At 38.8% G+C, this 27,300-nt stretch overlaps 1 protein-coding gene and 1 long non-coding RNA gene across 12 annotated transcripts in view; one reads left to right on the plus strand and one right to left on the minus strand.

Annotated features, from left to right (window-relative positions):
- Positions 1-27,300, minus strand: part of LOC126374140 (transient receptor potential cation channel trpm) — a 323,537-nt gene that overhangs the window by 223,851 nt on the left and 72,386 nt on the right. The window contains exon 1 of one of the 11 annotated variants that reach the window (XM_050020603.1): positions 13,453-13,838. The exons of the other annotated variants lie outside the window; for them this stretch is intronic. Coding sequence (XP_049876560.1) covers positions 13,453-13,542 — 90 coding nt within the window. The 5' untranslated portion in view covers positions 13,543-13,838. Of the gene's footprint in view, positions 1-13,452; positions 13,839-27,300 lie in introns of those variants that run through there. 11 annotated transcript variants of the gene reach the window in all.
- LOC126374253 (uncharacterized) overlaps positions 1-27,300 on the plus strand; it is a 260,701-nt gene that overhangs the window by 77,056 nt on the left and 156,345 nt on the right. The gene's annotated exons all lie outside the window — the stretch shown is intronic.

The following is a 27,300-nucleotide window of genomic DNA, read 5'->3' on the forward strand; positions in this document are numbered from 1 at the left end:
GTGCGGGCGAGAAGTCGCAAAATTACCCCTAAATTAGGATGAAGTTATGAAACTGGGTGACAGTTTGGCCTGATGAAAGTTTGGAGTAATTCCTCTAAGGTTGGAAACTCCTGGAATTTGCTAGTGCACTTTCAGTGTTAAATACTTGTGTTTAGGAACAGGAATCCTTACTTCAGTAGCTTGTAACCTAGCTATAGCTGTAGCTTCGGAAGGCACGTTAAGCCGTTGGTCCCGGTTACTGCTTACTGATGTAAGTATGTCGTCGTTCATGAGTCATGTCAGAGGCCTTTGACGGCTCAATGATAACTCTGACACCAGGGTTGCTGAGATTGGTAATCCACTTCACCACCCACACGATAGAAGAAGAGACAGGATATTAGTGACATTATAACAAAACCTTTTAAGGATGATTCAGGCTATGATTTTGAGATGATGTCAAGTGGAATTTTCCATCGCAAAAGTACAGAAATGAAAATAATTTAATAAAACATAAAATACTCAATTCCTAAACAACACATACAAAAAATATTTCTGGGTACCGACTCTAAAGCACGAGCCGATTGGCTCTCGAACGCCCCAATTGACTCCAATTGCTCATCAGAAATCGTCTGTGATTCTATCAATTCATTTCGACACCATTCGAGAATTTACGAGATTAGTCGTAAAATATTTAAATCTAAATAATAAAATCAATTAATATAAATTTAAAATTAAATTATATAAAATAAGTTTGAATTGCTCATCGGAAATTGTCTGTGATTCGTATCAATTCATTTCGACACCATTCGAGAATTTACGAGATTAGTCGTAAAATATTTAAATCTAAATAATAAAATCAATTAATATAAATTTAAAATTAAATTATATAAAATAAGTTTTAATTGCTCATCGGAAATCGTCTGCGATTCATGTCAGTTCATTTCGACACCATTCGAGAATTTACGAGATTAGTCGTAAAATATTTAAATCTTCTTCTATCGTGTGGGTTGTGAGGTGGATTACAAACCTCATCAACCCTGGTGTCAGGGTTACTATTGAGCCGCCAAAGACCCCTGACATGACTCATGTAACGACTGCGTACTTACATCAGAGGTGGAAACCAATTTATTAAAAAAAAAAAACAACTAAAAACACGGCACAAAACAAATTGGATATATTTTACAAAATTATAATTTACAAGAGAAATGTACGTAATCCTACGGTCTAAAGAGCGCGTGCTTCGAGCGAAAGGAAAGAAAAATAAAGGGGCAGCAGAATGTTGTTTGACGCGTCCTTGTAGGTATAGCTTCGGTCGTTGGTGTTACCATCGGAGTGGGGTATGCAGCTAACAGTATATTTATTTTTTGTAAGTACTATTTTGTAGACTTTATTCCACAAAATAAGCCGCAGAACAATTTTGTGGAGGTAGTATTATTACTAAGTCTTAATAAGTCTAGACCAGCGTAAATATCACTCCCTGGGCTAAGTACACTTCGCAAAGGGCCAATTTATCTTCGCAAGTTACCCTGTCTATTTCTTAGCAACGAGGTAATTCAGACTGAAGTACTTATACCTATTATTACACACTAGAGGCCTCCGTGGTCTAGTGGTTAGATAGTTAGGCTCACTATCTGGAGGTCCGGGTTCGATTCCCGATGGGGACATTGTCGAAATCACTTTGTGAGACTGGTCTTTGTTTGGTAAGGAATTTTCAGGCTTGAATCACCTGATTGTCTGAAAAAGTAAGATGATTCCGTGCTTCGGAGGGCACGTTAAGCCGATGGTCCCGGCAATAGCCGGCCAATAAGCCATAAAAACACCTGCTCCTCACCCCCTCCGGAGCTGAACGTTACGATGTCACTAACACCCTGTATAGAATACAATACAATAATACAATAAAATAATACACTACAATATAAAGAAAATAAGAAGCAATGAACACGTAAATCACAATTAAAGGTAGTGGACACGGCCTTAAGCAATATATACGTAGATGTTACTCTTATTATGTTAAGGTTGGGGATGCAATGAGTTAGAGCAGAATTAAAGGAATTGTGAAATGGAAGGGAATTTCGAAATTTAAAATATTGGCGGTAAAAAGGTGAGGCCCGTATGTGCATCATCATCATTATCACCAGCCCATTAACGTCCCCACTGCTGGGGCACGGGCCTTCCCTATGGATAGATAAGGAGATCGGGCCCTAAACCACCACGCGGGCCCAGTGCGGATTGGTGGTTATTAACGACTGTCCACCAACCCGCAGTGGAGCAGCGTGGTGGAGTATGCTCCATACCCTCTCCGGTTGATTGAGAGGAGGCTTGTGCCCAGCAGTGGGACGTATATAGGCTATTTATGTAACGACTGCTAATGCAGCCGGGACCAACGGCTTAATGTGCCTTCCGAAGCACGGAGAAGCTCGAGATGAAAACTTTTTTTTTGTGGTCACCCATCCTATGACCGGCCTTTGCGAAAGTTACTTAACTTCAACAATCGCAGACCGAGGCGTTAACCGCTGCGCCACCGAGCTCCTCCAGTATGTGCACTCCGCTACAATAGTGTTCCCTGATACAATATAATAAAGTCTTTATTCCGTACGAGTTTCCTTATTAAAGCGACAGGTGCTAAAAGCAATAACATGGTAAAATATTCAGTCTTCGTAGTAAGATGCTGCATCTTAAAGTACAAACAGACAATATCGCAAAGGAAATTGAGACAAGAAACTGCTTCCAGAATAAATCACATATATTTGCGAACGTATTATAAAAGACGTTGAGAATGTTTATAGAAATGGAGGATTTTTATTCACCATGTTAGCGGGCTCTCCAGAGCAAGCTGACAAAACACTGTCTCAGTTTTTGTTAATTTTTTTTTTGACGTGACTTATTTTAGATTTGCCGCAGATGGCATTAACTACTTGGCCGGACAAATGGGGAGCGCTGAAGGCTCTCACCCGGTACAACGTTTAAGACAACAGGCCTGAGGGTGCCCAGTTGGGCGCGAACCTCGGCTCAGTGCGTCGTCTGAGAGGAAAAATATTTGAAAGAATTAATCTACCCTAGTGGGTCGATAGCGATAAGCGCTGAATGAGAGAAATCGTCGACCACGCCGGCGGGGTCGGTATCGGGGTCCTGAAGTGTTTGGTGTCGCGAGCTGATTGGCTGCCTCTATGGCTAGAGTAATCGGGTTGTCGGGATCGTATATTACGTCCTTCGGACGCCGATACTTTTCAGTACCGTTCCTAAGCGGAATGTACTCGGAAGCCGCAAAATTTTAGTAGTAAGTAGTTATAGTTTCTATGTTTTGTACCAACTTAAGCAATGATTATTATATTGTGATATAAATACTGTTATTAATAGAGCGATTTTAGCTACTGAGAAGTTAGTATCAACAGACTAGATGTTATTTTTTATGGTAAGCGTTGTGTTCACTTGAAATTACTCATTAGTACAGTATTATTTTGTACATTAAATATATAAATACATTCTATATCGTGTCGCCTTCTTATCGCGCGAATCAAATAGGTTGTACTTACTAGGGTAAATAAAACGGTATATAGAAATTAAACCAAGTTTATTGACATTAAATCCCTAGCAAGTACATAGATCGGATCTCTGGGTCGCAGGTAATTTGATACTGGCTGAGCACCCTTGGTGCAGTAGGAAAACTACCACTTCCCTGTAACTCTTCCCACGACGACACGGGGTACACCGGCGCGCGCAGCAGGGCAGCAGAAGCGGTGGGGTAAGTATAGGACCGAAAGTGGATCCAGCGGGTTGTAGAACTCGAAGGGTGAAACGGTGCAGGTAAGTACAGGACCGGTAGTGGGTCCAGCGGTTGCTGAACTCGAAGGGTGAACCCCAATTAATGGGGATAACACAACACTATAAATTATTATATCGTAGACAAAATTAGTAAAAAAAACGTATTTAAAAAATATACGAGTAATCGAGGTGTTCTCGCTACAAAGGCAGAAGGATTGTGTCGAACATCCGACCGGAAGAGTAACGGCTCGGCTGTGGAATGTAGGTACGGCTACCTACGCAATGTGATAATTATTAAAGTCGTACAATATTAACGGAATTATTTTGTAAATAGATATGTTTTGTTAAATTAATTAGTATATGTTTATTTATGTAATAATATTTTAGTTTTAAGCAGTAGTTTTTAAGTGTTTTCAATGATAACTTTTTGATAGTTCCTAACAGAAAAACAAGAGCAATTACACTCAGTAGTAAAACGCGGCAGGCGTTACATACCCCCCTTTTTTGGGTAGGATTTTCGCTAAGAAAATCCGCTGACTAAAATGTAACCTAGTCTGTCCTTCTTACTATTGACCATTCTAAAAATTACGTGGTACACATTCATTTCAACCCTTCCATTCACCCCCTACTTTCTTTCATCCCTTTCACACACAAACAGTTATCTTATTTAGTTTTAAGTGACTGCGTCCTTTTCAAAAAGAGTACTAGACTTTTAACCGCAGCTTAGTACTCACACGTAATCAATAGGAGATTTAAGGTAACCGTTTTTTTTTTCTTTTTATAGTATAATTTTCTTATCTTCGGGGTAGGGCCGAAGATAAAATAAATAGAATGTCCTAGGGGTAGGGCCTGGAGATTCAATATTTTTTTTTTGTAAAAAAAAAAAATTAGAAATACTATATATAAGTAAATATATTTAAGACGGTAGGTAGTTTTAGTAAGTAAGACATTGTTTTAGGCTAGTTTTGGATTTTTTAGTATGAGTTTTGGTAGTTTTAGTAAGTGTAGTTTTTGTTTTTTGTTTTTTTTTTTTATAAAGTAGTATTTAAGGTATTTTTAGAGAATATTAGAAGATATTAGAAGACGCATGCCATGCTCAAGATTTAAGTTTTTGGCAGGCCTAAGGCGTTAGATGGTATTACACATCAATCTCTTGACTGACTCTTACAGTCTGCTCGAGAATTAGTAAGCAGCTGGGGGATTCTATGTTTTTCTCTCACTTCCATCCCAGCAAGGAAGTTTTGTAAATATAGAAAGTTTTATTTTAGTTAGGTAAAAGTTTAGATATAATTATTTAGAATAGTTTGTAAGTTTAATATCCTTGACATGCCATGTACCTCTTCATAAAGGAGTTCATCTTTCTGAAGTGATAAATATTTGATTGGACGAGACATCTCTATTACTTTATGTTTAAATTGTAATTAGTTTAGTTTTATAGTTATTTTTTGAGTAAGTGTTGCAAGTACCTGAAGTCTTAATAACTAAAACACAGGAAACGGCAGAAGGAAAATAACAAGAAAACAAATGCTACTATCAAAAGTACACAACAATTAAAACACAGGGATAGACAGAGGTTGGCAGTGCAAAATCAAATATTTCCTTCTGTGCGATGTGGTAGGTTCGATTTTGAGTTTTTAATTGTATGCAATCACCTTGAAAGAGAATTAGTTAGGTATTCCCACAAAGCAACCACAGCACACAAAAGTTGCAGTTACAATTCACTTAGAGCTAGACAAAATAATCAGACCAACACCAAAGATGACCAAAAATGCCAAAACCAGCAAAAAGGATACTCAGCTCAGTATTTCCTTAGTTGGGCGCCATTGTCGCCTTCTTATCGCGCGAATCAAATAGGTTGTACTTACTAGGGTAAATAAAACGGTATATAGAAATTAAACCAAGTTTATTGACATTAAATCCCTAGCAAGTACATAGATCGGATCTCTGGGTCGCAGGTAATTTGATACTGGCTGAGCACCCTTGGTGCAGTAGGAAAACTACCACTTCCCTGTAACTCTTCCCACGACGACACGGGGTACACCGGCGCGCGCAGCAGGGCAGCAGAAGCGGTGGGGTAAGTATAGGACCGAAAGTGGATCCAGCGGGTTGTAGAACTCGAAGGGTGAAACGGTGCAGGTAAGTACAGGACCGGTAGTGGGTCCAGCGGTTGCTGAACTCGAAGGGTGAACCCCAATTAATGGGGATAACACAACACTATAAATTATTATATCGTAGACAAAATTAGTAAAAAAAACGTATTTAAAAAATATACGAGTAATCGAGGTGTTCTCGCTACAAAGGCAGAAGGATTGTGTCGAACATCCGACCGGAAGAGTAACGGCTCGGCTGTGGAATGTAGGTACGGCTACCTACGCAATGTGATAATTATTAAAGTCGTACAATATTAACGGAATTATTTTGTAAATAGATATGTTTTGTTAAATTAATTAGTATATGTTTATTTATGTAATAATATTTTAGTTTTAAGCAGTAGTTTTTAAGTGTTTTCAATGATAACTTTTTGATAGTTCCTAACAGAAAAACAAGAGCAATTACACTCAGTAGTAAAACGCGGCAGGCGTTACAATCGTGCTATATAAAACGAAGTATATTTTTGAACTGTAAACATCTTTTTTAAAGTCTAAATAACAAAAACACAGAAACCTTGCCAAGTGTTCAAATTACACAACGTTTTTGCGAATTTATGCTTACTTTGTTTTTCGCTTTAGGATTGCCAAAAAATCATCTATGAAATAACGGTCTCAGTGGTCTAGTGGTTGAGCGTTGGACTCACGATTCGGAGGCCCCGGGTTCGAATCCCGGTGGGGACACATCACGAGAATCACTTTGTGATCCCTAGTTTGGTTATAGGATATTACAGGATTGTTCGAACGAAAAATGATCCGTGCAAAAACTTTCATCTTCTCTGTGTGGGTTGCGAGGTTCCCCCTATCAACCCTAGGTTGTTATAACGGTGATGACATAAATGTCTCCAACACGGCCACAACAACATAAAACAAAAACTTTCCTATAGTATCATTTGTAATTATCCTTCATTTAGAACTTTAGTTGTAGACATTTACCTGTGTTATGTTACATAGGGACCGTTTTTGTCATTAGTTTGAAACAACCAAGCCTGGGTGCAGGGTTGCCAATATTGTGGAAAAAATAATACAAAGGTGTATCCTCGAATTTTTTTTTTTTCATATTAGGGAAAAAGCACGGGCAATGCTTTACAATTATACACAAATAAGTTATACCAGCACCAACCCGCACTGGATCACGTGGTAGAGCATGCTCGTATCCCTTCTGTTGATTGGCCTATGTCCAGCAGTGGGCTATTAGCTATAGTACATAGCCCCAAAGAGACTTGGCGACGCGACATTAGGTTGCAACTGAGACTGTAAAAGGTCGATAAAAATGAAAATCTTTTGTACAATCCTACATACCAGCAGGGGATAGGTAAAATACTAAATTTTCACTTAGCAGGGTGTACAGAATACCAGCGTCGTGGCTCGCGCCGCGGCTTATGCTGAATGAAGCCCATTTATAAAGGACACCACCATTGTTGACCAGTCCATACACTCAATCACAATTTGCCTTAATGTTTACTGTCTATTTATTTGTACTCTCTTGTGTAAGTTGTTTTTATTACGTGTTTTGATGGTAAGTTATGTGTTATTCCGTGTTTTATTTTATATTTACTGCTGTGGTGTCCATATATAATAAACGTTTCTTTCTTTCTGTTAACATTGGTCGAGCAGGCACCATCGTCCCCCACAGCCCTAGTATCCCGGTCCTTTTTTTTAAATTTATCTTTTTTTTAATCAACAAACTTATGAAGTTTGATGGCGAGTAGCGCTCACATGCTTATTTGTTAATTTACCTACCGATTACAAACTAGACATTGTTATTAATACAAATAATATTACTTACAGTTATTGAGCAATGCACTTCATATCGGTCCACTAACCCCCAACCCGATAGCCAGGTCCCTTTGTTTCCATAATATGCAAAAGTCTTACACGAACAGAGCATTGTCTTTGGTTGCATTCCCATAGTGCATACAGGGATAATCGCCGGTTGGTGTCACGCCACATATAGATTAAATTGTTTTAAGGGAAAAAAATCCTCTATGTCTTGACTGCCCCCACCCACACCTTCCAGGATTGTTAATTGTAACATAATGTTGGAAGAAATCCATAATCTATATATACAAAATCGGAAAGTCAACTGATTGACTCATCATACCTATTTGTTACTGTGGTGTTCCTATATAACAAACGATACATTCTTTTAATAAAATAAAAATAAAATTGCTATTCAAAATTCTAGATTAAGTAAATTAAATATATCTTTTTTGGTTTTATGTGTACACGTTTTTACAATAAAAAACCAGATAATATTTTAAATTTGTCAGAAAATAAATTTAAAGCTCATGTGAAACTTACTTTATGTTAAAAAGCTTATAATAAGATTAATGATTAGGTACCTGCTTCTATGCTGTTCTGGGGTCTGGGAGCATATAAAAAACATAGAACACGTTCAGCTGCTTCTCTTCCCGGGTATGTCGTAAAAACCGACAGAGGGATTGTGTCCTCTAACATGATGGACTAATGTTATGGGCGATAGGCTGATCCCTTATCACCATAAGGTTCATCATATCCATCTTTGGACTTCGTATCAACAGTGGCTGCAAGTTGTCTTTGATTACTTGTGGCTCTGCCCACCCCATTAGGGATTACGGGCGTGAGTTTATGTATGTATGTATGTACCTAAATGAAAAAAATGTCTAGTATTGAATATGTTCCTCTAGTTATCAATAACTTGTAATGTATACCCTCACTGATTTAAAAGATGTGTTGCTGTTGCAGTTTCTTGTCATTTCTTCTCCTCAGCCATAACACCTTGCGAAATGACGTAAATTCAAAAATGTTACATTAACCTTCAACAAGGTTATCCATGATAATTACGTTTAATAAATGATTCTGATTTCTGATTAATCTTTGTTTTTCTCAGAATACCTACCTAAACAAAATAAACATTGCAAATTTGTAAAATATAGGCTTGGTTGGTAACCCTACAGAAGTTGTAAGGAACAATTAGGAAGACAATGGATGGGATAACTTTGTCTACCGCAATGCCGGTACAATTAAATATTATTTTATCATTAGTTCGATTCTTTCAGGAAACTTGTCAAAGCTTTTACTTATTTTCTTATGTTGACCATGCGACCGAGTCATAGAAAAAAGTGATAAAATGTCGGACCTATTATTACGTTTTTCTTGATTAAAATTAATAAATAAATTAAATAGATAAACGAAAATGTTTTTCGTTAGTTTTAGATCTATCTTTATTTAGTTATCAGAATTTCATAATTTATCTTGAACCTAGTACAGTCATGAGCAATATGATGTACCCACTTTAGGACTCTGTCGCACTAACATATTTGATATTTTGTGAGACTTATCAATTTGTCAAAAAAGTTAATGTGACATGGTACCAAAGTGCATATTAATGCTCGTGACCGTACACGACCCAATTGTGCCTGGGTGTAATAAAAAGGGTCATCATTTATACTAAAAGATAAAAGATGCATATGTCTGTTATCCATGAAATTAGGTTGAACGGAGGAATATATGTACAGCGCCATCTATTTTGTTTCTGAAGAACGTGGCCTGGAAAGTCCATCATTCCGTTGCAGAGAATACAGTTTAATGTACATAGTGGCCCGGATTCCTGCAGGCACCTCCTAATTTTACTTTAAGTTATACCTGTCATTTTCTTATCCGCCGAAAAGGAAAGGGACAGATAATTGATAGCTCTTAATTTTAGGAAGAATGAGTAAATGAATGAACAACCCGGGCGAATTAAAAAAGTATCACGCTGGTATGCAAACCGTTTGACGTGTGCTGTCAACATAATTCTATCGGGTTATTAGCCAATGTAAAATTTTTGACGGTTGTTTTAGATTTGTGCTTACATTGACGTGTGTTCCATAAATTTTATTTCATAAAAAAAATAAGTAGAAAACTAAAATGCGATTGATTTTTGATACGTTTTTACAATAAAAAACCAGATAATATATTAAATTTGTCAGAACATAAAAGCTCATTGTGAAACTTACTTTATGTTAAAAAGCTTATTATAAGATTAATGATTAGTGGTCCAGTGGTTTGAGCATTAGGCTCACGATCCAGAGGGCCCAGGTTCAAATCTCGGTGGGGAAACATCACAAAAATCACTTTGTGATCCCTAGTTTGGTTAGGACATTACAGGCTGATCACCTGATTCTCTGAAAGTAAGATGATCTGTGCTTCGAAATGCACTTTAAGCCGTTGGTCCCGCTTACCACTTACTGATGTAAGTACGTCGTTACATGAGTCATGACAGGGGCCTTGATGTAAGTACGTCGTTACATGAGTCATGACAGGGGCCTTTGGCGGCTGAATAGTAACCCTAACCAGGGTTGATGAGGTTGGTAATCCACCTCACAACCCACACAATAGAAGAAGACTGTTGGGATGTAGCAATCGAACAACAGAATTTCCACTATTCCCCAACTTTTGTAGCCTCTGTACTGTTATAGATAGGCATGGAACTCATTTTAGCGTATGTAACGCCGATATGGATTGATTTATTCGCCATGTTCAGAACATTTTCTTTAGCAGTTGTAGTGTTTGACTTTCAAAGACTTTGAAAGAGAACACTTTGAAAGATTTACTTTGAAAGAAATGACTGGACTCTTATTCGGACTCTAACAAGCTGACTTGGATTTTTCTATAAAAATACTTTCTGCGACATCTGATTATAAGGGTTCCGTAAATTAAGGTTGTGGACGGAATCTTATTACATCAAAACGTGACTCATTTTTAACCCCCGACGCCAAAACGACGGGATGATCCGATTTTAATGCGTTTTGTTTTGTTTGAAAGGTATATCAGTCGAGAGTGTTCTTAGCTATGTTTGGTGGAAATCGGTTCAGGTCTTCAAGGTCATCAGGTCGTTTGTTAAGTGTGATAGGAATGTTACACGCTCAGTTTGCTTACAAGCATATGAGGGATAAGTTATTTTTTGCTGTTTATAGGGTTTAGCATTTTTAACCTTTTGTAACCTTTTGTATAATTGAGTACATTTGTAAGTCGGGGGTGTTTTAAATTTTTAATTTAATTTTATCTCAACATTATTTTATAAACTTCACCAATGAAGTTTATCTATTGTTATTTCAAAATAATATCTTACTATCTTAGCAATAAAGCCACTTTTTTGTTTAATTTGTATACTGTGTCATATTATGTACCTTCTGTCAAATTAATACCTAGATTACATCGTTACTTACCATCAGATGAGATTATGGTCATACGTCAGTCTTTATAACTTTAAAAAAAACTAGTAATTCTATTGTTTAGACATCATCATGTATTTACAATATTCTTCTACGTAAAATTGGGTATTCAATCAGTCGTGAATCTGTGCAAGACATTAGTTCTAGTAACCTACATTTCATATATACATACCAATATAATCTATTAATATAATTTTATTAATAGAATAATGTAATTTAATTTTACTAATCCGAAGAAATTTATCTCCGTACCTATATGTATAATTAGCTCTATAGCTCATTAAATTCTACTACTACTTACCTAAATAAACATTATCTCACGCCTATTTCCCATCGGAGTAAGCAGAGACAGTGGAATTCCATTTGCTTCGATCTTGACATACTTATCTTGCGTCCTCCACATTCATCAATAGTTTCATACACGTACGCCGGTTCAGAGAAGATCTTACTAAACCTTTTCGACGGACATCTCCAATTTGGTCAATGTAAGTCCTTCTAGGTCTTCCTATACCAGCCCTACCACCCTTATATACTGCTTTCGTAATCATATTATCATACATCCTCTCTGTGTCTAAACCAACTTTACATTCCCTTCTCAATCTACCTACATTACACTGAATTAATTACAAATCTTTGCAAGACATCTATAAAATTAGATGGATGTATGTAACATACACCTCTGGTCATCCTTTCGGGGATACAGACGTGAAGTTATGCTTACGGGGCCTGTGACCTGCAACTGCGCCCCGTTCTTGACCGGTTCATTCAGAGTCATTAAAACTTTCCTTCAGAAATAACTAAATCGTAGACTTTCAAAGAAATGCTTCACGCAGTGTTTTTCTTAGTGATACGTAAGTTTTAAAAACGGAACGAACGGAAAGCGGTATATAAAGCGAAAGTTGATGGTAGGGCTGGCAGAGGAAGACCTAGAAGGACTTACATTGACTAAATTGGAGATGTACTTAGAAAAGGTTTAGTACGATCTACTACGAACCGCCGTGCGTGTATGAAACGATTGATGAATGTGAAGGAAGCAATAGAAGTGTGTTAGGATCGAAGCAAATGGAATTCCATAGTCCCTGCTTACCCCGGTGGTAAATAGGCGTGAGTTTATGTATGTAGAAATAACTATTCATTAAGAGCGAAGAATAATTACCTAAATCAATTGTGTTTCCTTTAAATCAACCTTGACAAAGTATCATAAATAAACTAATTAATCACAAAATAAACAAATTAATTGCCTCCCGCGAATTCAGTCGTATCAATTAGGTAGTGTGTTGGTATAGTATATGGTTATATGATCTGTGGTACTACGATACCATTTAAACATTAATTGTTATCAATGACAAAAACAATTGGTTATGTTTGGTGCGAATTTGAATATATAATTAATAATTTTGAAGGTTCCGAACCTCAAAAGGATAAATTCAAAATTCAAATTCAAAAATATTTATTTTTCAAAATTGGCTTACACAGACAACGTCAAAAATTAAATTACATTATTATATAACTAGCTGTAAGACTACTACCACATCGGAATCTGTAACGCTGAGGGAAAAACGTGGCCAGAAAACCTCCCAGCACTGGGCCCTAGTCTTACTGTTTCATGTTTTCCTTTCATTGAACCCTTATAGAATTAGGTACTTTGTAGTCCGTCCGTCTGTTCGCCTGTCAAGTCCCTTTATCTCAAGGAACACGTGGAGGTATCATGTTGAAATTAATATCCATTACTTGTCAAAACGCAAAGTGATTTTCAACTTCAACTTTATGGTTTATGGCAAGGCTTTTTGGCGGGAACGGAAACGGGACGGTTGCTTTCTTCATTGAATAATCTAAATAATCAATACAAAGTGGTGTTTTGTGGTTAGTGATCGCATTAAGTTAGTCAGAAAACATTCGCGATAGTGTTGTTATATCGGAATATTCAATAAACAAAGTGTATCTATCTATTTTCGCTTCGTGCCAAAAAGCCGCTTCATAACTCGAATTTTATTATAGGACTTTTGAGTTAATTCGTTTTGGGTTCGGAGTAGGAGTCTGCTCCGAGGGAGGGGGCTTAGGTTTCATCATTCATCGTCATTACCTTTCATCATTACATTAATCATCAAGAAAAAATACGTAAGACATGGCTGTATGGGCATAGTTCCCTTTGCCTTACCCTTTGGGGAAAACCAAAACAAAACCAAAATGGGCATACCTGGTCTTCTTATGCCATGGTCTGTGCTTAGCCACTGACGCCGTTTCGTAAATAAGTAAACATACCGGTAAGTGACGACAGCCATACTTGTATACAAAACACTACATACTAATAAATAATCATGCATTCATATCAATAAGAGCCATATAAGAGGACAATGAACCCTAACCTTGAGATATTTTACAACAGCGGACATGTTGGCACACAACACTATTATTGACAACAACAACAAACAGGAATCTCTAAGACTTTGAAACATAACATTGTCATTTTAAAAATAATTTAAAGAATTACATTCTAATTATTTCACATAAACATGATTATAATTATGATTATTAGCTATAACTGTACTTCCGAAAACAACCGGTTTATCTGAGCAACATGTTTTTAAACAATCTAAATCTTTTATCATTTAACCATCCATCACCAACACTAAATTCACATGTTGTCTTGTCACACGTTATCACTTTATCGAACAAATAAACCACGTGTAGTCACATGTGTTAACATGTTTTCGCGACGCGTGACACACGCTCAGTTGTCTGCAAGTAACTGCGGCACAATTCCACTCTTGCGCACACGTTTGAACCGTACAGTTGCAATCTGTTTTAACTGAGCCGGCACAGAGTATGCGAGAAATAGAGACGTCATCGTTATTTGCAAAAATAAACAATCAGGCGTTGTCAGCTATATTTACACAGATCGTGATTCTGCCAGACACATTATTATTTTTAATTTTAGTTTGATAATTCTATAACTAGGGCTATTTCTTCCTTGCACTTGTTTTAAAGGAAAGGCATGATTTTTAGAGCTGTCAATCGAAAATAAATTTAAGTTCGTGCATTCTACGGAAGTACAATGGCCCCGATTCCTGCAGAAACCTCCTAATTCTATTTTAAGTTATACCCGTCATTTACTTATCTGTCAAAAAGGAAAGGGACGGAAAATTGTCAACAAGTTAATTTAAAAATGAATGAATAACCCGTGCGAATAAAATAGGCATCTCGCTGGTATGTAATCCGTTTGACGTGCTGTCTACTTAATTCTGTCGGGTTATAGACCGATGTAAAAATTTAGACGGTTGTTTTAGATTTCTGCTTAAAATTGACGCGTATTCCATAAATTTTATGCATGTCGATTACCCGTCCCATTCTTTTTCAACAGATATGAAAATGACAAGTATAACTTAAAATAAAATTAGATGGTGTTTACAGGAATTAGCACCAATGTTACCATTTTTTAAATTTAGTTTGACCGAATAACGAAATTCGAAATATAAGTTTAATTTCTGAAGGTAAACTAAGCTATCGAACTACGTTTATGTGGTTTAACTGTTTATGCAACATAACAATAACAACTATCTTTCCGTGCACCAACTATTATAGTGCGCGGCTCGCTCTTTTCCATAATAGATCCCATAAGAAACTATGGGGATGGAAATAAACGAGGCACGCGTTGATGATTTCAGATTAAAAAATTCTGGATTTCAAACTATCACATACATACATACATAAACTCACGCCCGTAATCCCTAATGGGGTGGGCAGAGCCACAAGTAATCAAAGACAACTTGCAGCCACTGTTGATACGAAGTCCAAAGATGGATATGATGATGGATATGAGGTTCAAACTATCGCCACACCGAATTTCATCTTTATAAGCGTCTTCTTCTATCGTGTGAGTTGTGAGGTGCATTACCAACCTCATCAACCCTGGTCACCAAAGGCCCCGCCAGGCGACAGGCGGTTTATAAGAGTAGAAAGGTAACAGACAGACAGATTTCCTTTTGAATTTATAATTGAATTATAATACATTGTAGGCCATCTACGGGGTCCACAGGTGGCGGATAGTGGAACGGCCATCAGATATGTTGGTTAGCTGCGAATATAAAAATAAGCAGTCCCCAACAGCGACAGGATTAGCAGAACGTAGTGGGTAGCTCACTGGGACGGGGTAACCTATAAAATGCTACTTAGGTTCTATGACGATCTTGTGACGTAGCGAGTAGGCGCCGCTACTTCAAAAGCGCACCCCTGATGCCGGGCAGCAGCGGTATCAGTACTGGTTGGAGGCCGAGGAAATGGATTCTGGTAGGGCTCTAGCTGGAACATCACCGATTGAGAAATTGGTCGGTGTACTGCGGAACGGAAGGCGATTGGGGCAACCACCGTTCTACACGCCCTATCTATGGAGTAATGAAGGCGATTACTCCACCGACAAGAGCGCAACTCTTAAATAAAGAGAGAGAGAGAGAGATGCATTGTACAGATCTTGAGTTCTAGTGCTAAAACACTTAGTTGTAAATTATTTAGTAGATAAATAAATAACTTTATTGAGCACAAGGGACACGAAATACAGAAATAAGGACAACAGATACAGAAAGGGACAACCGACGGCCTTCTTGCCCATGCAGCAATTTCTTCCACGTAACAGATATACCTTTTTAAACAAAAACCATAGTAACGAGCTATTACGTTGAGGAGCTCGGTGGCGCAGCGGTAAACGCGCTCTTTCTGCGATTGTTGAAGTTAAGCAACTTTCGCAAAGGCCGGTCATGGGATGGGTGACCACAAAAATAAAGATGAGTGAGACTAGACGTGTGAGACTAGACGTGTTCTCTAACATACTGCAATTTTAAATGGTTTTACCGGCAAAAATGGCGAAACAAGATCCGAAAGTGGCACTGGTAGACTTGATGAAGGCTATCTCAACATTGACGGAAAAAATTACAGCTCAGACAGCACTGATTGAAGCCCAAAATCAGAAACTCAGGAATCAACAAAAACTCCTTGACGACCACAAGAAGGTAATCGAAGAACTTAAATCGACTGTAAGTACACTAACATCAATGTGTGCATCGCCCGCCGGCAAGCTGAGCGCATGCGCAAACAACAACGATGACGACGAATGCGAGAGCAGCGCCCAATCACCGGCACCTGAACCAGAACTGACAGCGGCGATGAGCGCGAGAGAGTATCGAGCTATTGTACGTGCAAGCAGGACCGCTGCCCCAACCCCACCGTGCGGCTCCCGCGCCCCAAGTAAGAAAAAGACACCGGCAGCAAATAATGCTACGCCGTCTCTTATCCCACCTATACCAACTATCCGAGTGGCTACCAGCAATGACGATATTGCTAGGCCACAAAACCTGCGGACTCCGAGGCTAAATCAAACAGATTGCGAAGGATGGCAAGATGTTCGACGAAAAAACCGAAAGTCGAAGCCTGCAACGGTAATTTCAGGAACGGGATCCGATAACGGAGCCCTCCAAACAGTGGAAAAGCTCAAGTTTATTCAAGCTTGGTCGTTTAAACCCGACACTTCTGTAGAACAGCTTAAAAATTATATAAACAAGATTTCGCCATGTAACGATTACGTAGTCGAGAAACGAGATATTAGAACCGATAGGCACGCTGCATTCGTCATCGGAATGCCGGCGAGCTTGTACCCGCTCCTAACCACACCGACTTCGTGGCCACAAGGTGTCCGGTTCTCGGACTGGTTTCGCTTCCGCCCCCGCGCAGCGCGGGGATCCTGCGCAACATTGGTCGTACCACAACTGTCCACAGCCGCCCAGTGATAGATCACCAGCGCTTGCGTTCACTAGTTCGAATAGTTTACTTACTACACAACTTATCGTATGCCATCAAAATATGTGTTCACTAAATAATAAAACTGATAAACTCGAAGTTCTTCTCAGTTCCGACCTCAAGTGTGACGTGTTAGCTTTAACAGAGCATTGGTTGACGGAAGATACATTAAAATGTATTAACTTAAACGGGTATATTCTAATATCCCAATATTGTCGGAAATGGGAAGAACATGGTGGTAGTTGTATATATATAAGAACCGACATAAACGCCGTTGAAATGCAGGAGTTTACTGCGTTATCAGTAGAACCATTGTGTGAAGTGTCCGCTATACGTCTTATAGATTACAATTTAATCATTATATGCATTTATAGAACGGGTGTAATTAATGTGTCTTTGAACAGGACTACAGAACGGTTTCTAGTTTGCTTGGAAAGTGTGATCGAGAAAGCTAGTGTAAGCGATTGCGAGTGTATTATAGTTGGCGATTTTAACATTAACTGTTTAGACAAACTGTGCCCAGATGCCAAAAAGTTGTACGATATTCTGTCTTACTACAATTTTAGGTGTGAGGTAGATTTCCCGACGAGAGTAACCGCTCACTCGAGTACGTCGATAGACCACTTATACACAAATTTACCCAAAGCATCAGTACATACGTCTCCCGTTATAACTAACATAAGCGACCATCACGCGATCCGCGGTGAATTAATTTGCTCTCGCCGAGTACCTTCGCCACTAACTCGCATTGTTAGAGATTATTCTGACGCCAAGATGATAATTTTTGTCGCCGCAATTGAAAGCGTCGATTGGACAAATGTGTTTGCCTCGAATGGAAATTCGGCGGAATCTATGGCTAACACTGTGATAAATGTAATTTATAACAAATTTAACAACTGTTTTCCTATGAAACGAAAGAATAATATAAAAAAATATAGTAATAATAATAATTGGATTTCAGACGACATATTAAATACTAAAGAATTTTTATTTGAATTGATAGAATTAAAGAATAAATTTCCTTACTGTGACAATATTAAAAATTTAATTGAAAATACCGATTCTAAATATAATTTATTATTAAAAAATAAAAAGACAGACCATTATTCTAAGTTAATAAGCAATAGCCAAAATCGTTGTAAAGCCGTATGGGAGGTTGTGAATAAAGAAAGAGGGAAAGACAATACGCCTAAAGTTGACTTCACAGACATAGCCGTAGACTCTAGCGGTGTGAAGTTCAAGTGTAGGAAGGAGGTCGTGGATGCCATGAACTCACGGTTTGTGAGTGCTGCGGCTGCTTGCGCAGCGCCTGCGGCGAACCTGCCGCGCGTGCTTACCATGCTGCTCGCCGCGCGCCCACCATCTGATCGGTCTCTTCGTTTGCGGTATTTTACTCCAAATGAAGTACGCAAAATTATTAAAACACGCATACCGCATAAGCCCACTAAAGATATTTATGAGGTTTCTATGGCTCTGTTGAACTCGGTTGCCGATCAGATCTCTCCGGTGCTAGCTTGCGTGTTCAATCGGTGCATTCGGGACGGTATTTTTCCTTTGTCTTTGAAGAGGAGCAAAATATCGCCGCTCTTTAAAGGTAAGGGAAGGAGAGAAAATATTGATGGATACAGACCCGTTTCAGTTATACCGGCTGTCGCCAAAATATTAGAAAATGGACTGAGTGAGAGACTCACAAATTTCTTACAAGCAACTGAAGCCATCTCTGACCGTCAGTATGCATACCGCGCAGGTCGTTCGACAACCGGAGTAGCGAGGGAGGTGGTGCGACGCGTCATGGACGCGCGGGAGCGTGGTTTGCAGGTGGCGGTGCTGTGTTGCGACCTCTCAAAGGCCTTCGACGTTGCTGATCACTCCGTGCTCGGTAACAAGCTGGTTCATTACGGCATACGAGGCCCGGTACAAGCACTGTTTGCAGACATTCTGAAAGGAAGGTCACAAGTGTTGGTGGCCTGTGGCGGTCGTGTGAGGTCTAACCCGCTTTGCACTGCTATGGGTGTGGCTCAGGGCTCCTCGGTGTCAAATATCTTATTTTCGTTGCTTCTAAACGACCTACCCGAGGCTGTTGACGCTGGAGAGGTGTTGATGTACGCCGATGATGTCGCTTGCGTCGTTACAGCTCCTAGTCTACAACAACTGGAAGAAAGGTTGAACCAGAGCGCAGCTCAGTTATCGCAGTGGTTCGGTATCAACGGCCTAGCTTTAAATCTAAGCAAGACACACTTCCTACACTTCCACCTGGGCGGTAAGTCACCGATGCCTATAGCAACCTACGTGGGTAGCACGAAACTGGAGCAGATGACATCTACCACATTTCTGGGCTATGAATTGGATCGCAGCTTAACCTGGGAACCTCATATAGGGAAGCTATGTGGCAAATTAGGGAGTGCGTGTTTTGCGCTGTGGCGGGTAGCTCGTGTCGTTCCACGACATGTGGCGCGATCTTGCTACTTTGCTACGGTGCATTCAATATTGACGTACGGTGCCGAGCTATGGGGGCGTGCAGCGGATTGGCAGCGGGCCTTCCGAATGCAAAAAAGGGCGATCCGAGCCATAGTACACGTTCCGCAGGATGTGTCCGCTAGGCCGTATTTTGCTGAGCTGGAAATACTTACACTCCCGTCTATCGTAATTTTTCAAATTGCTGTGTACGTATACACACATATTGACGGGTATCGACTGCGCGGGGACCAGGCCGTAAAAACGCTACGGCACGCGAATAGACTCCAACCTGTCAGACACAGACTAGCCAAGTCCAGCAAACTGACTCATGTGACAGGACCAACCGTGTATAACAGATTGCCTAAATCAATCGTTGACGCGCCATCATTGAAATGTTTTAAAAGTAGGCTTAAATGCTGGCTACTCGAACACACTTTCTATAGCTTTGAAGAATTTTTAACTTTAAAATTAACCGCTTAGTACTTAAGTACCATTATTGTATTATTATATTTTCCATATGACATGTAATATAACTATTACGAAATAAATGAATATGAATATGAATATGAATATGAATATGAATAAAAATTTTAGCTCGAGCTCCTCCGTGCTTCGGAAGGCACGTTAAGCCGTTGGTCCCGGCTGCATTAGTAGTCGTTAATAACCATCAATCCGCACTGGGCCCGCGTGATGGTCTAAGGCCCGTTCTCCCTACTCGTATCTATCCATAGGGAAGGCCCGTGCCCCTGCAGTGGGGACGTTAATGGGCTGATGATGATGATGACGTTGTTTATAATACTTATTTTATATCTTCAAACGAACTTTTATAATTCATAGTTAGCCAATATTAAAAGGCGGTTTATGAGAACGATACAGTTTAAAACACGTTTGTGGCAACATAGACCTTAATGGCAGTCCCTTAATGACTTTTCGCTTTTATAACCCATATACTACTAAACTTGTAACATAACTTTCACGCCTGTATCCCCGAAGGGGTAGGTAGACATTCACCACCTTCCACCTTCACCCTTCCCCTCGCCAGCTATGTTTAAGTCCCTTGCAGGCTGAATAACTCAATTGTTCGGAAAATAAGTTATTTAGTGGTTCGGGGTCCGGATACTATTTACTTAGGTATATTATTACGGGTTAGGTAAGCTATTCACACAGTCACATCTTCTTCCGTATGGGTTGTGAGTACAATGACCTCATACCCACTTGGGTCGATTAATTCTTTGAAATATTCTTCCTCTCAGACGACGCCCTGAGCCGAGGTTCGCGCTCAACTGGGCATACTCAGGCCAGTTGTCTATGTGTTGTACCGGGTCAGACCCCTTAGCGCTCCCCATTTATCCGGCCAAGTAGTTAATGTCATCTGCGGCAAATCTACAATAAGTCTCGTCAAAAAAAAAGCAATGACCTCATCAGTCGATACATGGACCTGTAAGCTATAGTGCTTTTAAATGTTTGTGTAAATAAATTGTTGTAGAAAATATACCAAGAAGAGTTTACATGGAACAAATTAAAGAGTAGGCGAACGTACTTATAAGGAAGTCAAAGAATTGGTCTTTGATAGACTAGAATGGAGAACGCTACACCGACAAGAGGGCGGCTCTTCAATTAATGAACATGGGAGTAAATAGGTAGATAGGTTTTTCAGTGCTCACACGGGGAACTATACAAAGTATATTATAAGATTAATGACTACCTAAATGATAAAAATGTCTGGTATTGAATGTGTTCCTCTAGTTATTAAATAACTTGTAATGTATATCCTCGTTGGTTTTTAAAAGATGTGTTGCTGTTGCAGTTTCTTGTCATTTCTTCTCCTCAGCCATAACACCTTGCGAAATTAAGTAAATTCAAAAATGTTACATTGACCTTCAACAAGTTTATCCATGATAATTACGTTGAATAAATGATTCTGATTTCTGTAATTATGTGCACAAGGCAAAAACGGTCGTATAGACATTTGTTAGGGAGCACAAATGACGTGATGGTAAATGTTGTATCTTTACTGACATTACTCTGTACAACAGCCCCCTACCCTAGTACGATTTTTCTCTGTCTTCAAATGCACCTGTCCCTGTTCCCTTATTATAAACCAACATAACCTGACCCTTCGTATTGTCTCTTCGTTTGACAAAGAATAAGAAACAGGGTTCTTTTTAAACTAGACGTAAATTGCTTGAGCGAATACAAAGATGGCGAACAATAGAATTTGGACTGTAGCCAGTGTTACCCAAGGTTAATAATGCAAATACACGGAATTATAATCGAAACATATAGGTAGGTATTTTAATAGTCAATTTTCATTAAAATTATATTTATTTAATGTTAATTTAGAATCCGTTCAGCAATTTATTATTTCAGCATTTTGTAAAATGTGCCTCCTAAAATATTCAAAAACATTTTCAAAAGTCACGCTACGCTTCGTGCACATGTACGTAATTATCTAGAACATTCTAGAAATTTCTCCAACGTTCGTGCAGTAGAATATTGACACTACTACAGGCATAATCTATTCGAAAATCAAAATAAGTGTGCGAATAAACTTCGAGGTGAATAACCGCACAATGAACCAATATAGGCAATTTGCAAAACTAGTGCAGTTGCATTAGTGCAGTGTGTAAAGATAATTTTATAGGAACAAGAGTGTAACATGTTAATAATAACCCTTCTTCTTCTTTTTTTTAAGAAGAATAACCCTTAACTATACATTGCCATTTTCTAATGCTGACTATTAGTTATCTTGCGTTCTACTAGGAATTCCAAATTCAAATTACTTTTACGCACTCCCATTCCTCGTGTATGTAATACGGGGCGACTTTACGTTCCCTAAAATTAATATAGATGGCGCTGTACAGATTTTCCTTCGTAAACGTAAAAAAAACCTTCTAATTTCATGGATAACAGACATAATGCATCTTTCGTTGTCTTTGTTTTTGGGTATAAATGATGACCCTTGTTATTACACCCAGGCATAAAGCATCTTCCACCCATTATTATTCTAAGCAAAATAAAGAGGAGCAATGTAGCAACATAATTATAAACCATATCTGATCCAAATATCTATGCTTCTGCCATTACATTATATTTTTGAATAGTTATGTACGCGGGCAATGGTATTGTAGATACCTATTTTCCCATTGCACGGGAAACTTCCTAGGTATGAAATTATGATTACTATAAAGAGATCTAAAGGTGACAAAAAAACTTTTTTTTTCCATTTAACTAATTTAAAAAAAAACTAATTAACTCTCATAAATTCATAAATTAGTTGTAATTCAATAATTAGTTAAAAAAGTAATAATAAGTGTGACATTTTGTCATGTTTTTCTATGACGTCACAAGTTTTCGTCACTTTTTCATACAAATTCCGTAGTAATTTCGTGTTGTGACGTTTATTGAAAAGTAACTGATTTGACTAATTGGAAACCACCCTATTATAACGATAAATCTGAACAACGCCATCTATATTGTTTTTGAAGAACTTAGCCTGGAAAGTCCCTCATTGCCTATTGGCAATGCCCGGTTATTACCGGGCACGACTATTGGACACTTTTCAAACATTTTTGAGTTATCAATTTCCAAACATTTCCAATAAGTATATTAAGGATGGTAATAATAAACTAATCTCAGCTTGGAGACTGCCCTCAAGATCATATCAATATGACAATTCTCAATAATTAGTTAAAAAATATAGTAATAAGTGCGACATTTTGTCATGTTTTTCTATGACGTCACAAGTTTTCGTCACTTTTTCATACACATTCCGTAACGACACTAATTTCGTGTTGTGACGTTTATTGAAAAGTAACTGATTTGACTAGTTGGAAACTACCTTTATTATCACGATAAATCTGTACAACGCCACCTATATTGTTTTTGAAGAACTTAGCCTGGAAAGTCCCTCATTGCCTATTGGCAATGCCCGGTTATTACCGGGCACGACTATTGGACACTTTTCAAACATTTTTGAGTTATCAATTTCCAAACATTTCCAATAAGTAGATTAAGGGTGGTATTAATAAACTAATCTCAGCTTGGAGACTGCCCTCAAGATCATATCAATGCGACAATTCTCAATAATTAGTAAAAAAATATAATAATAAGTGTGACATTTTGTCATGTTTTTCTATGACGTCACAAGTTTTCGTCACTTTTTTATACACATTCCGTAACGACACTAATTTCGTGTTGTGACGTTTATTGAAAAGTAACTGATTTGACTAGTTGGAAACTACCTTTATTATCACGATAAATCTGTACAACGCCATCTATATTGTTTTTGGAGAACTTAGCCTGGAAAGTCTCTCATTGCCAATAACCGGGCACGAATACTGGACACGTGTTATGAATTTCCAAACATTTCCAATAAGTAGATTAAGGGTGGTATTGGTGCTAATTCCTGTAAATACCATCTAATTTTATTTTAAGTTATATCTGTCATTTTCTTATCCGCCGAAAAGGAAAGGGACGGGTAATCGACAAGCATAAAATTTATGGAACACACGTCAATTTTAAGCACAATCTAAACCAACCGTCTAAAAATTTTACGTCAGTCAATAACCCGACACATTAATTTACTCATTCTTCCTAAAATTAAGAGCTGTGAATCATCCGTCCCTTTCCTTTTCGACGGATATGAAAATGACGGATATAACTTAAAATAAAATTAGGCGGTGTCTCCAGGAATCGGGGCCATTAATAGACTAATCTCAGCTTGAAGACTGCCCTCAAGATCATGTCAATGTGACAATTCTCATATAAAAAAGCGGCCAAGTGCGTGTCGGACTCGCCCATGAAGGTTTCCGTAACAGCAAGTAACATAATATAAAATTCGATACGAAAATTCGTATTAAAAAAAACTACTTACTAGATCTGGTTCAAACCAATTTTCGTTGGTAGTTTGCATGCTAATCTACATCATATATATTTTTTAGTTTTATCCCCCTCTTATTTTAGAAGTTACGGGGGGGGGGGGACATATTTTACCACTTTGGAAGTCTCTCGCGCAAACTGTTCAGTTTAGAAAAAATGATATTAGAAACCTCAATACCATTTTGGAAGACCTATCCATAGATACCCCACACGTATGGGTTTGATGAAAAAATGTTTTTTGAGTTTCAGTTCTATGTATGGGGACCCCCAAAATTTATTGTTTTTTTTTTTCTATCATTGCGTAAAAATCTTAATGCGGTTCACAGAATACACATATTTATAAAGTTTCAACAGTATAGCTATTATAGTTTCGGAGAAAAGTGGCTGTGACATACGGACGGACAGACATGACGAATCTATAAGGGTTCCGTTTTTTGCCATTAGGCTACGGAACCCTAACAAGGACTTGAGCATGATCTTGAGGGCAGTCTCAGCTAAGATTCGTTTATTAATACCACCCCTAGTTTCCGTCAATGATTCCCCCATTATGTTTTCTAGATCATTCGTTCAGAAAATTGCGTCTTCTCGACCTTGTGAAATCCTTATTGCTCAGGATTATGAAATGATCCTACCCAGGCAAATAACCTATCCAGGTTGTTAGGAAGGCTTAGCTTTCAATAGATATCCTAAGTATATGCTATTGGAAATATTTATCACAAAAAAAACACAGATTGAAAATAAAAATCCTTCATACTTTTTCTATAAAGACTTGAAGACACGCCTGTATCCCTATCGGGGTGGGCAGAGCCACGCATACACCATTGCGGAGACCGAAGGCCACTCTTAAAGACTTAAAGACACGCCTGCATCTCTATCGGGGTGGGCAGAGCCAAACATACACCATTGCGGAGACCGAAGACCTCTCTTTAAGACTTAAAGACACGCCTGCATCTCTATCGAGGTGGGCAGAGCCAAACATACACCATTGCGGAGACCGAAGACCACTCTTAAAGACTTACAGACACGCCTGCATCTCTATCGGGGTGGACAGAGCCACACATACACCATTGCGGAGACCGAAGACCACTCTTAAAGACTTACAGACACGCCTGCATCTCTATCGGGGTGGGCAGAGCCACACATACACCATTGCGGAGACCGAAGACCACTCTTAAAGACTTAAATACACATCTGTATATCTATCGGGGTGGGCAGAGCCGCAGAGGTATATGTGTACCATTGCAGAGACCGAAGACCACTCTTAATACTCGTCAATCACTAATTTAAGAGCCACGCTCCTGTCGGTACAGCATTCTCCATTCTTGTCTATCAAAGGCCAATTCGTTCACTTCCTTATAACACACAACGTTTATCTTCTCATTAATAATAATAATAATGGTCGAGCAGGCGCCATAGTCCCCCATAGCTCCAGTATCCCGGTCCACTAACCCCCAACCCAATAGCCCAGTTCCCTTTGTTCCCATAATTTACAATAGTCCTACACGAACCGGGGATTGTCTTTGGGTGCACTCCCATAGTGCATACAGGGATAATCGCCGGTTGGTGTCACACCACATTTAGATTAAACTGTCTTAAGGGGCCTCTACGTGTTGGCTTCGGCCCCACGCACGCCTTCCAAAAGTCCGGGCCTCCATAGGCCCGAGATATGAAAAAGACATACAATAATAATAATAAAAACACTTTATTGCACACAAATTCACAAAACATTTACAGGGTAAACTTTTTCTAAGGTGGGCAAAGGCGGCCTTATCGCTAAGAGCGATCTCTTCCAGACAACCTTCGGCAGAGGATACAGTACACTAATCTAATTCATCTGTTCCATGTAAGCTCCCCCCTTCCACTACTCTCCCCTCGTCTTACCCTTCCTCTCTTTCCTTGACAATTGTTCAATTCTCGTAAAGGCTGACAAATAAATACCTACTTAATAGTCATCGTACTATTTATCGATATCACATTAACCTCAGAGCTTCTTATCAAAAATTGTTGTGTGATTTATGTAAGTATGTAATATGGCACATTTTTTAGAACACACAACCAAAGCTACATCGAATCAATTACTCCACTAACTGTGTCGTTAAATTTTGTCGTTGTGAGTGTATCGCTAAAATAAGTCATGGTACTGCACGTTATCGCGCATGCGCAGTTAGTAGAGAGTACACGATTACATTCACAACTCATGATTATATTCTTATTTGGGGTAGTTTGACAGATATGTGGTGTAAAGAGAGAAGGGAATATTAGGTTGGTTTGGACACGTAGAACAGATGAAGGATAATAGAATTGCGAAAGCGGTATATGAAGCGAAAGTTGATGGTAGGGTTGGCAGAGGAAGACCTAGAAGGACTTACATTGACCAAATTGGAGTTGTCCTTAGAAAAAGTTTAGTACGATCTACTCTGAACCGCCGGGCGTGTATGAAGCGATTGATGAATGTGGAGGAAGCAAGAGAAGTGTGTCAGGATTGAAGCAAATGGAATTCTATAGTCTCTGCTTACCCCGGTGGGAAATAGGCATGAGTTTATGTATGTATGTTGGGGTAATTTTGAGGTGAAGTTTTGAAGCGCACCTAGACGCATGGGCACCGGGTAAGAGCCTTCAGCGCTCCCCATTTGTCCGACCAAGTAGTTAATGTCATCTGCGGAAAATCTACAATATAAGAAAAGAATTAAAAGCACCTAGACGCACCGTAGAAGCGCACGCGCCGAAGTCATTGCATTTTGCGGCAAAATGCGCGGATAGCTGCGCGACGTTACGCCGATGTACATTATGATAATAAAAGGTTCAAACATGAATTCGAAAAAAAATTCGAAGATCATTGGTTTAGGTCCGTGCTGGATTGAACCTGCGACCTTATAAAGAGACTCAAGCGTTCTTCTAACTAGGCTCCGGCGTACGTCGCGCAGGACAGTGAGGAACAAAAGAGGTAAGTAAGTAAAAATAACGCAATTCGCTTTACCTACTTTATCTATAAAACCTATTTTTATCGTCCAAAAATAGCACCCCATTCGCTAAACAACCGTGCAGCGATCGACAGCTTTTACCCGACCTTGAGGCTTTACAACAAGGTC

The sequence above is a fragment of the Pectinophora gossypiella genome, chromosome 17 (assembly GCF_024362695.1).
Source record: "Pectinophora gossypiella chromosome 17, ilPecGoss1.1, whole genome shotgun sequence".
Lineage (NCBI taxonomy): Eukaryota > Metazoa > Arthropoda > Insecta > Lepidoptera > Gelechiidae > Pectinophora > Pectinophora gossypiella.